The sequence below is a fragment of the Pristiophorus japonicus genome, chromosome 2, assembly GCF_044704955.1.
Source record: "Pristiophorus japonicus isolate sPriJap1 chromosome 2, sPriJap1.hap1, whole genome shotgun sequence".
Taxonomy (NCBI): domain Eukaryota; kingdom Metazoa; phylum Chordata; class Chondrichthyes; family Pristiophoridae; genus Pristiophorus; species Pristiophorus japonicus.
The window spans coordinates 1,399,806-1,412,282 of record NC_091978.1 but is presented as its reverse complement, the minus strand read 5'-3'; the positions used below and the strand labels follow the sequence as shown (position 1 = coordinate 1,412,282).

General features: G+C 45.7%; 1 protein-coding gene across 1 annotated transcript in view; it reads right to left on the bottom strand.

Annotated features, from left to right (window-relative positions):
- Nucleotides 1–12,477, bottom strand: part of LOC139235179 (zinc metalloproteinase-disintegrin-like batroxstatin-2) — a 546,822-nt gene that overhangs the window by 247,372 nt on the left and 286,973 nt on the right. Inside the window, exon 14 of the mRNA XM_070866402.1 lies at nt 4,099–4,288. Within this exon, the coding sequence (XP_070722503.1) occupies nt 4,099–4,288 (190 nt within the window). The remainder of the gene's footprint in view (nt 1–4,098; nt 4,289–12,477) is intronic.

Below are 12,477 nucleotides of genomic sequence, written 5' to 3'. Positions count from 1 at the left end.
GGAGGCATCGGGACTGTCGGCAGAAGTAACAACACTCTCGCAAGAAATGGGAACACTGTCCAGGAACATGAGGGATGGAATGTTGCAGACAGTTGCTGCAATAAGGGAACACACGTCCAGATCCCACGGCCATTGATGGAATCAACTGCCACTCCCACTCCAATCCCCAGACCAACATCTGAAGAGGCCCAGGCCGGGCCTTCTACATTATCACCTGCCCACGCCCCCATCAAGAAGTGCGCATTACCCGAGATGCTCAAAAAAATAAGCTTGGTACCGACCCAAAAACCGCTGCGCCAGCGCCTGCGGGCAGGGGTGGAGTCAACAAGACCAAGTGCAGCGGCGGTCTTAGAATAAGAGGAGGGGAGATGGGTGCAGCCTTTCTTTGCTGCTGTTATTATTATTGTTGTTACTGTTTTAACTGTTCTCAAATTAAAAGTTTTTTGTAAGTGATGTAAATTTACAAGTTTAAAAGTTTGTAAGTGATATTAAAGTTTTAAGTGATCTTAACTGAATATTTTAAAGTTTGATACAAGAATATGTTTTATTAAAGTACAAACAAGTGTTGACATTTTGAATTCAGTACATTTTAAATTATAACTGAGTCATTTACATTATTTGTTCCATTATTAACACAACTTTTTGAAGTAAAGAATCATCATTTACATATGTTGTATTAATGGAACAAACAAACATTACAGAACAGATCCAAACAGTAAACATGGTCCATTTGGAATAATTGCTGCTAAGCCTTCAAGCAACAAAGCGTTCATGGATGAGCTGCTGCCGCAAGTCTCTAGCAATTGTTATAGGGGCACGACGGCCCGCCCTCCTCCGCCGTCGTGTTCCGTGTTCAGGTAGTTGCATGGCTTCCTCGTCCTTTTCCTCCTCCTCATCTGCATCTTCCTCCTCATCATCAGCCACTCTCCCCTCAGGTGGGTCTTCTACTACCAGCTGCTGCTGCCTCATGATGGCTAAGTTATGCAGCATGCAGTGAACTGACCGCCAATCTCAGGGGAGTATAGCAAGTAGCCTCTGGAATGGTCCAGGCAGCGGAAACGCTGTTTCAAGATGCCAATAGTCCTCTCTATTTTGCTGCACGTCGCAATGTGCGACATGTTGTATTCCCAGTCAGCTTCCGTCGGGGCGTCATGTGCCAGGTGGCGAGGCCGTATCCTTTGTCTCCCAGCAGCCTGCTCTGCCCTTCTGACTGCTGCTGAAACATGGCTGATACTAGTGCTCTCACGTAGGATGAACACATCATGGGTGCTCCCAGGGTATCTTGCATCAACTGCCATGATGTAATGCATGTCATCACAGATGAGCTGCACGTTCATGGAGTGGAAGCCTTTTCTGTTCCTGTACATCTCGAAATCCTCCAAAGATGCTTGCAAGGCGATGTGGGTACAATCAATGCAGCCCTGTGCCTTTGGGAAGCCAGCAATCCTGGAGAAGCCCACAGCCCTTTCACGCATTGCCTGGGTGGTTATAAGGAACTTTATGTAGTCATCCCTCCGGGCATAGAGTGCAGCAGTCACCTGCCAAATGCAGATATATGTTGCATGTTGAGAAATGGCGCACACATCTCCAGTTGTGGCCTGGAATGATTCAGATGCATAAAATTGCAGCTGTAACCTTTACTTCAACTAACAAAGCTGCCCTCCTGATGCTTCTAGGGTGCTTTTATTAACTCACAGATCTCGGTTACAACTTCTTTGCGGAAACGCAGCCTTCTCACAGTCTGCATCACTCAGGTGCAGGTATGAACACTTGTCTCGATATACCCGATGTGGGTAAGGCCTCCTGTCCATCATCCTAAGTGCTGAGGTTCCTCATGCGATAATGTCTCCTCCGCAGCACCACCATGCAGAAGGCTTACACGAGGTGGAATTGTCAGTATTGCCTCCATGATTAAATTGTACCCCGGGCTTCATTTGTTGCTTGCTGCATAGCGCAAGGGTTCTCATCCCTTCAGTTCAGCTTCCACCATCTTATGTGCTTTGAGATTCCTCAGGTGATGCTGCCTAATCAATTTTCTCCTCCGCAGCACCATCATGCAGAAGGCTTGTATGAGGTATGGCATTGTCAATATTGCCCCCATAATTTAATTGTAGTTTTGCAACAAGTTCAAAACAGCAGGACAAAGCACTCACACCTTCTTTTCTCTCTCTCTCCAAGGTGGACGCCCTAGTATGGACCACATCCTGGTCTGCGCATGCGCAATAGGCTTACTTAGAACGGGAAGTCTATTGCAATTCTTTCATTTTTTTTCACCACCGAACGTCTCCTCACCGGGCTCGAGGGTTAAGGGCGTCGGCCGACAAAATCGCTTCCTTGCCTGGACACAGGGGCTCGGCTTCCACTAACCCCCCACCCCCGGGGCTTCTTTTGAAGCCGAGCCCTGAGGTCTTGTATCCGGGTGAGGGAGCGATTCTGCTGGCCGACGCTCCGACTCTCGAGTACCGGTGAGGAGAGGTTCAATGGTGCGGTGGTACTTTGAAAAAAATCAAAAATTAAAGAATTGCATTGGATGTCCATTTTCTCCCTTTTGACTTTGAAATAATTAAGATTTATGATGCACATTCTTTGCCTTCTTGACTCCCTCCAAAACTTCGCATAAAAACAATGACATCTTCCTGCGCCGATTTTGTAATGTGTGCTGCTTTTTCTTAAGTGCCCAGAAGGTTTTTTGGGAGTGGTCGCATACACCGTCCCAGGAAAAATTTAATTTGGCCAAATTTGCTTAAATGTGACAAACAGACGCAGACATCAGGTTACGCCCCCGATGACGCAAAAAAATCATAACCTAAAATAATTGTACTTAACTGAATTACGCTGGCACAGAAACTTTGGGGAAACTTGGGGGATTTTTATTTACCCCCAAAAAAATGGTGCGCACCCAAAAAACGGCAGAGATAATTAGGGAAAATTGAGCCCATAATTTTGTGTTATCTGCACTTGTCTGTAAGCCTACATTAGCTCCCAGTCTGGTCATGCCTCGATTTTAAAATTATAATTCTTGTTTTCAAATCCATCCATGGCCTTGCCCTTCCCTATCTCTGTAACTTCCTCCAGCCCCACAAGCTTCCGCGATCTCTGCGTTCCTCCAATTCCGACCTCGAGCATTCCTGATTTTCAGCACTTCACTACTGCCTTCAGCTGCTGAGGCCAAGCTCTGGAATTCTCTCTCTAAGCCTCTCCGCCTCGCTCCTTCTTTAAGACACTTCTTAAAACCTCCCTTTTTTTTTTAAACGGAAGGAGGCCATTCGGCCCGTTGAGCCCATGCCGGCTCTCTGCAAGAGCACTTCAGCTAGTCCCACTCCTCCGTCCTTTCCCTGTAGCCCTGCAAATTTTTTTCCTTTGGCACTTATCCAACTCCCTTTAGAAATCCACAATTGAATCTGCCTCTACCTCCCTCTCAGGCAGTGCATTCCAGATCCTAACCACTCGCTGCGGAAAAGTTTTTCCTCATGTCGCCTTTGGTTCTTCTGCCAATGATCTTAAATTTTTCCCCTCTGATTCTCAACCCTTCCGCCAATGGGAACAGTTTCTCTCTATCTACTCTGTCCAGACCCCTCATGATTTTCAACACCTCGATCAAATCTCCTCTCAACCTTCTCTGCACTAAAGAGGCCGAACCAGTGCTTCATAACTTGGTTCATCATAACTTACTTGCTTTTGTACTCTATGCCTCTATTTATGAAGCCCAGGATCCCATATGCTTTTTTTAACCACGTTCTCAACCTGCCCTGCCACTTTCAACGATTTGTGCACATATACCCCCCCAGATCTTCCTGTTCATGCACCCCCTTTAGAACTGTACAGGTAAGAGTATCAAGGGACATGCAGAAAAGGTTAATAAATTGATTTACATCTCAGCCATGACCTAACTGAATGACAGAACAGGCTTGAGGGGCTGAATTGTCTACTCCTGTTCCTATCTTCACTGGTGGGATTCACTATCCTGCCCTCCGCAACAGACTCGCTCATAATTGATGAACTGCAACTTACTCTATCCAAAAAAGCCTTAATGTGCATAAGTCAGTGTAAAAGTGACTGAATACGGTCTAATGTGCTGTGATGCTACAGCAGAATTACCTTTCCTAAACCGCAGGGAGTGCCAGCTGCCACCATATCAATATCTTCAGCATCCCCCGTGAAATACGTTCCATAACACTCAATGTCCTTGCCTTTATTCGAGAACTGAGATACGACATTTTCGGTTCTTCCACCTATTACTGGTGATCTGCCTTTTCCATTGCACTGAAGTTTTCCACATCTCACATCCCTGCAGGAAAGTTACAAACGGCTTAAAAACTCCCCATAGTCTTTAATAAATGCTTCTCAGGGGCAAGAACATAAGAGCATTCAAATAGGAGCTGAAGTAGGCCATTTGACCCTTCGAGCCTACTCTGCCATTCAACAAGATCATGGCTGATCTTCTACCTCAACTCCATCTTCCCGCACTATATCCGTATCCCTTAATTTCCAAAAAATTATCGACCTCTATCTTGAATATACTCAACGACTGAGCATCCACAGCCCTCTGGGGTAGAAAATTCCAAAGATTCACAACCCTCTCAGAATGAAGAAATGTATTCTCATCTCAGTTCTAAATGGTCGACCCCTTATTCTGAGACTGTGATTCCTGGTTCTAGACTCCTCAGCTGAGGGAAACACCTTCTTAGCAAGCCCCTTAAGACTTTTATTTGTTTCAATTATATCACCTCTCATTCCCCTAAACTTTAGGGAATATAGGCCTAGTCTACTCAATCTCTCATCATAAGGCAATCCCCTCATCCCAGGAAATATTCTGGTGAACCTCCATTGCACTCCCTCTAAGGCAAGTATGTCTTTCCTTAGGTAAGACCACCACAACTGTACATAGTACTCCAGATGTGGTTTTACCAATGACTTGTCTAATTGTAGTAAGACTTCTTTACTCTTATACTCTAATCCCTTTAAAAAAAAGCTAACACATCATTTCCTTTCCTAATTGCTTGCTGTACCTGCATGTTAACTTTCTGTGATTCATGTACAAGGACATCCAGGTCCCTCTGAATGCAAACATTTCCAAGTCCCACAGCATTCAAAAAATATTCTGCTTTTTTGTTTTTCCTGCCAAAGTGGATAAGTTCACACTTTCCCACATTGTATTCCATTTGCCAAAGCACAGAGAGAGCATGAAAGAATGTTGGTAAGTAAAATCAAAGATGTTTTATAAATACATTCAGAGCAAGAGGATAACTAGATAAAGAGTGAGGCCGATTAGAGACCATAAAGGAAATCTGTGTGTGGAAGAAGACGACGTGGGTATGATTCTTAATGAATATTTTACATCTGTTTTCACAAGAGAGAGGGGCGATGCAGACTTTGCAATGAGGGAGGAGGAGTATGAAATATTAGATGAGATAAACATAGTGAGAGAGAAAGTATTAAGGGGCTTAGCAGGTTTGAAAGTGGATAAATCCCCAGGCCTGGATGAAATGTATCTCAGGCAGTTAAGAGAAGCAAAAGAGGAAATAGCAGAGACTTTGACCATCATTTTCTCTGGCTATAGGTGTGGTGCCAGAGGACTGGAGGATTGCTAATGTTGTACCTTTGTTTAAAAAGGGAGAAATGGATAGACCAAGTAATTACAGGCCAGTCAGCTTAACCTCAATGGTGGGAAAATTATTAGAAAAAATCCAGGATAAATCTTCATTTGGAAGGACATGGATAAATGAAGGACAGTCAGCATGGATTTGTTAAGGGAAGGTCGTGTCTGACTAACTTCATTGAATTTTTCGAGGTAATCAGGAGGATCGATGAGGTCAGTGCATATGATATAGTGTATATGGATTTTAGCAAAGCTTTTGATTAGGTCCCACAGGGGTACTGAGGGAATGATCAGCCATGATCTTATCGAATGGTGGTGCAGGCTCAAAGGGCCGAATGGCCTACTCCTGCACCTATTTTCTATGTTTCTACATGGCAGACTGGTCACGAAAGTAAAAGCCCATTGGATCCAGGGCAAAGTGGCAAGTTGGATCCAAAATTGGCTCAGAGGCAGGAAGCAAAGGGTAATGGTTGATGGGTGTTTTTGTGACTGGAAGGCTGTTTCCAGTGGGGTTCTGCAGGGCTCAGTACTGGGTCCCTTGCTTTTTGTGATATATATCAATGACTTGGACTTGAATGTTCAGTGTATGATTAAGAAGTTTGCAGATGACATTAAAATAGGCTGTGTGTTTGATAATGAAGAAGAAAGTTGCGGACTGCAGGAAGATATCAATGTACTGGTCAGGTGGGCAGAACAGTGGCAAACGGAATCCAATCCGGAGAAGTGTGAGGTAATGTATTTGGGGAGGGCTAACAAGGCAAGGGAATACACATTAAATGGTACAACACTGAGAAGTGTAGAGGAACAAAGGGACCTGGGAGTGTAGGTCCACAGATCCCTGAAGGTAGCAGGCCAGGTAGATAATGTGGTTAAGAAGGCATACGGAATACTTGCCTTTATTAGCTGAGGCATGTAATACAAGAGCAAGGAGGTTATGCTTGAACTGTATAAAACACTGGTTAGGCCGCAGCTGGAGTACTGTGTGCAGTTCTGGTCACCACATTACAGGAAAGATGTGATTGCATTGGAAAGGGTGCAGAGGAGATTTACAAGAATGTTGCCTGGATTGGAGAATTTTGGCTATGAGGAGAGATTGCATCTGTTTTTTTGGGACAGAGGAGGCTGAGGGGAGACCTGATTGAGCTGTATAAAATTATGAGGAGTCTGGATAGAGTGGATAGAAAGGACCTGTTTCCCTTGGCAGAGGGGTCAACAACTCGGGGACATAGATTTAAAGTAATTGGGGGGGGAGGTTTAGAGAAGATATGAAGGAAAATGTCTTCACCCAGAGGGTGGTGGGGGTCTGGAACTCACTGCCTGAAAGGGTGGTAGAGGCAGAAACTTCACCACATTTTAAAAATATTTGGATGTGCCCTTAAAGTGCTGCAATCTAGAAGGCTACGGACCAAGAGCTGGAAAGTGGGATTAGTCTGTATAGCTCGGACACGATGGGCCGAAATGGCCTCCTTCCGTGCTGTAAATTTCTATGATTTTATGTTCTTGCCCATTCAATCAACCTGTCGATATCTCTTTGCAGCCTCTTTGCGTCCTCCTCACGGCTTATGTTCCCACTTAACTTTAAATCATCCCCAGGCTTACGTGGCTTCGCAGCTCATGTTTAGTTGGAAAATTCCCCCTGTCTCATGGCTCTCAATAAGGGAATAAAATAAATACTCACATTTATGTAGAACCTTATCATATGGTCACAAAGTGCTTCAGACAAGAAATCATTTTTGGAATGCAGTGGCCTGGGGTTCCTCAGAGGCATCATCAGTCCGGTTTGAAGGCGTTATCTTTTGTCACCGAGCAGCCACCCTTTAAGACTGATTCTAGGTCTGAACATGTTGGTGATGTTGGACTGCATCATGGCAACTCTCAGGGAATCTGCTGCAGAGTTACATGAACCTTTTGTTGTGCTTGTTGACCAGCCACACAGTGATGGAACGAAATCCCTCGGTTGATGAATGCTCCTGGTTGATCAGGCAGTGGGCTCAGATTACCATGTGTGCGCAGTCAATTGCACCCTGGGAAGCCAGCCAGAGACACGATCCAAGAGCCTGTTCATTCTGGCTATTGTCATCACAAGGTAAGCTAATATATCTCCCAGCATTGGAAAACAATCCATCAGTCACCTGCCTTATGCATGTGTGTGTGGCCAACTGCGAGACCCTTGCTATGTTTCCGGTAGTGGCCTGGAAGCAACCGGAGCCAATGAAATTGAACGCTGGTCACTTTCACTGACATTGGTAACGCATGGCTGCCAGGTCCAGCCAATAGCAGGTCTTCTCCTAGGAAGCTGCAGAGCTCTGCGGCCACCTAGCATGGCAATCTCAGCCTCCAGAAGCACTGCTCCTCTGACAGGTCAAGGTAGCTGAATATCTGTCTGTAAGACTAGGTTAGTTGGGTAGAGCCTTCTGCAAGCTCATCTCCTCTGTTGTTCCCTTCTCTGCTGGTCACCTGCAGCTCCCTCCACTGCATGCCCATCAAGATCTTCTCTGTGAGAAACACCTCAAATCTCTACAAATAAGTCTTCCACACCAAGTACTCTCACCAAACGATGAGGGAACTAAGAAAGCAGTTGTGAGCACTGAACCCTTGTTGAGATCAGGTCTCCTGGCCTTTAACCAGCCCGATAAAGGGCTGTGCAATCTTGCCTTCATTTCACTGCTAAGTTTCCCGAACCCATGCAGCACCAGCTATTTTCAAATCGGGCTCCCAATTGCAATATAGAAGCCCAATTTACATATGTTAATGATCATCCCACCTCCCACGGCAGGATACTCGGACACCTCGCAGAGGGCATATGCGCGACGTGTTGGGGTCGGATTACACACATCAACCGTTCATGATTATGAACACCTCTATGAAATCTCCTCTTAGCCTTCTCTGCTTGAAGGAGAACAACCCAAATGTTGTGTATGCAATAACTGTTAGACTGAATACTGTTTAACTCCAAGAGGTATGCCCTTGGCTCTGCTTTATTAAGGCCCAAAGTGACAAATATACAAACTAGCCGGCCTTTTATAGTTGGGCTGCACACACGTGCGTGCAGCCCAATGGCCTCCAACAGTGACGCCATCTAGTGGCTAATGAGCCCAAAAGTACATACATGACAATACCCCCCTCTGAGATATTAACAAAAGTCTTTTACAAATTGAGACTGTCCGGAGTTTTACGCTCCCGGGTTGACCGTCTCAGTTCAATTCCAGCCTTGGGTGAGTGTTCAGAGTCTGTTGTGACTGGTGGCTGGGTGGCTGACCTGGTGGGAGTGGCAATTGCCATGTCAGGGATTGAAAGTCCCTTTTCATTGAAAGTCCCGATTCACTGAGGACCACTGAGTCCTCTGATGACTGGGGACAGGTTGGTTGGTCGTCGATTGTCTCTTCCTCCGGTTCGTCTGTGTGCCGCAGCTTTGTCTGATCCATACGTTTCCTGCATGTTTGCCCATTTTTGAGCTTGACAATAAATACTCTGTTGCCCTCCTTGGCCATGACAGTACCAGCGATCCACTTGGGACCCTGACCATAATTCAGAGCATATACAGGATCATTTACAGAAATATCGCGTGACACAGCTGCGCGATCATGATACCCTTGCTGACTTTGTCTTCTATATTCAACATGATTATTCAAGTCAGGGTGTACAAGAGATAGCTTGGTCTTAAGACCTCTCTTCATCATTAGTTCATTAGGCGAGACCCCGGTAAGCGTGTGTGGTTTTGTCCTGTAACTAAGCAGTATGCATGACAGGCGGGTCTCCAGTGACCCTTGGGTTACTCGCTTCATACTCTGCTTTATGATTTGGACAGCACGTTCTGCTTGCCGATTGGATGCAGGTTTGAACGGTGCAGTTTGATACCATTGAGTTTCATGAACTCTTGAAACTCCTGACTGGTAAAGCACGATCCGTTGTCGCTAACAACGATGTCAGGCAGACCATGTGTCGCGAACATGACACTGAGATTCTCAATGATAGCTGTGGATGTGCTGGATGACATGATTATACACTCTATCCACTTCGAATATGCATCCACCACAACTAAAAACATCTTCCCCAAGGAATCTGCAAAGTCTATGTGGATCCTGGATCATGGTTTGGACGGTCACGACCACAGATTCAGCGGCGATTCCGCTGGTGCTTTGCTGAGCTGCATGCAAGTGTTGCACTGATACACACGTGATTCTAGCTCAGTCAATTCCCGGCCACCATACATGAGACCTGGCAAAGGCTTTCATCATTACACTGCCGAGATGTGTGCTATGTAGCTCACGTACAAATTTCTCTCTCCCTTTCTTGGGCATAACAACACGATTGCCCCACTGTATGCAATCCGACTGAACAGACAATGCGACGAATGTAAGGTTTGGTCCCCCCATGCTTGGGTATGGCAGGCCAATCACCTTTGAGGATGCAATTCTTCACAACCGATAAAATTGGGTCCTGGCTAGTCCAGGTCTTAACTTGTTGAGCTGTGAAAAGCATCCATAACCAACAATACGTACGCCGGTTGTGGCGTTTCCACCTCCGGTGTGGGTAACGGCAGACGGCTCAAAGCATCGGCACAATTCTCAGTGCCAGGTCTATGGCGAATGATATAATCATAAGCGGAAAATGTCAGCGCCCACCTCTGGATGCGGGATGAAGCATTGATATTGATAGAACAGAGAACAGTGAAATGAGAGGCTTGTGATCTGTCTCCAGTTCAAACCGAAGACCAAACAGGTATTAATGCATCTTGTTAACCCCATACACACAGGCTAGTGCTCTTTCCACTTTAGACAAACTTTTTGAAGCATATGCGACTGGTTGATGTTTACCCGACTCATTAGCTTGTTGGGAGTACGCAACCAATTCCATGTGACGAAGCATCACAGGCCAATACTAAACGTTTACATGGTCATAATGTACCGCAGCTTGTTAGAGCAAAGCAGGTTAGTGGCTTTCTCAAAACATAGAAACGTAGAAAATAGGTGCAGGAGTAGGCCATTCGGCCCTTCGAGCCTACACCACCATTCAATAAGATCATGGCTGATCATTCACCTCAGTACCCATTTCCTGCTTTCTCTCCATACCCCTTGATCCCTTTAGCCGTAAGGGCCATATCTAACTCCCTCTTGAATATCTCCAATGAACTGACATCAACAACTCTCTGCGGTAGGGAATTTCACAGGTTAACAACTCTCTGAGTGAAGAAATTTCTCCTCATCTCAGTCCTAAATGGCCTACCCCTTATCCTAAGACTCTGTCCCCTGGTTCTGGACTTCCCCATCATCGGGAACATTCTTCCTGCATCTAACCTGTCCAGTCCCGTCAGAATTTTATGTTTCTATGAGATCCCCTCACATCCTTCTAAACTCCAGTGAATAAAGGCCCAGTCTATCCAATCTCTCCTCATATGTCAGTCCTGCCATCCCGGGAATCAGTCTGGTGAACCTTCGCTGCACTCCCTCAATAGCAAGAACGTCCTTCCTCAGATTAGGAGGCCAAAACTGAACACAACATTCCAGCTGAGGCCTCACTAAGGCCCTGTACAACTGCAGTAAGACCTTCCTGCTCCTATACTCAAATCCCCAAGCTATGAAGGCCAACATACCATTTGCCTTCTTCACCGCCTGCTGTACCTGCATGCCAACTTTCAATGACTGATGTAGCATGACACCCAGATATCATCGCACCTCCCCTTTTCTTAATCTGCCGCCATTCAGATAATATTCTGCCTTCGTGTTTTTGCCACCAAAGTGGATAACCTCACATTTATCCACATTATACTGCATCTGCCACGCGTTTGCCCACTCACCTAACCTGTCCAAGTCACCCTGCAGCCTCTTAGTGTCCTCCTCACAGCTCACACCGCCTCCCAGCTTAGTGCCATCTGCAAACTTGGAGATATTACCCTCAATGCCCTCATCCAAATCATTGATGTATATTGTAAATAGCTGGGGTCCCAGCACTGAGCCCTGCGGCACCCCACTAATCATTGCCTGCCATTCTGAAAAGGACCCGTTTATCCTGACTCTCTGCTTCCTGTCTGCCAACCAGTTCTCTATCCATGTCAGTGCATTACCCGCAATACCATGTGCTTTAATTTTGCACACCAATCTCTTGTGTGGGACCTTGTCAAAAGCCTTTTGAAAGTCCAAATACACCACATCCACTGGTTCTCCCTTGTCCACTTTACTAATTACGTCCTCAAAAAATTCTAGAAAATTTTCAAGCAGGATTTCCTTTTCATAAATCCATGCTGACTAGGATAGATCCCGTCACTGCTTTCCAAATGTGCTGCTAATTCATCTTTATTAATTGATTCCAACAATTTCTCCACTACTGATGTCAGGCTAACTGGTCTATAATTACCCGTTTTCTCTCTCTCTCCTTTCTGAAAAAGTGGTGTTACATTAGGTACCCCCCAGTCCATAGGAACCAATTGAGAGTCGATAGACTGTTGGAAAGTGATCACCAATGCATCCGCTATTTCTAGGGTACTTTGGGATGCAGATTATCAGGCCCTGGGAATTTATCGGCCTTCAATCCCATCAATTTCCCAAACACAATTTCCCGCCGAATAAGAATTTCCTTCAGTTCCTCCTTCTCACTAGACCCTCGGTCCCCTGGTATATCCGGAAGGAAAGAAAAGCTCTGTCTCGAGATGCACACCACACCCAGTTGTCGTCTTTTCTTAGCAGCACGTGCAGTGGTTCTAATAAGGTGCTCAATTTAGGTAGGAAGTTACCGAAGTAGTTGAGTAGACCCAGGAACGAACGCAGCTCCGTCACATTCTGCGGCTTGGGTGCATTCTTGGTAGCCTTGGTTTTCGTGTCCGTGGGCCTGATGCCGTCAGCAGCAATTTTCCTCTCCAGGAATTCGACCTCTGGTGCCAT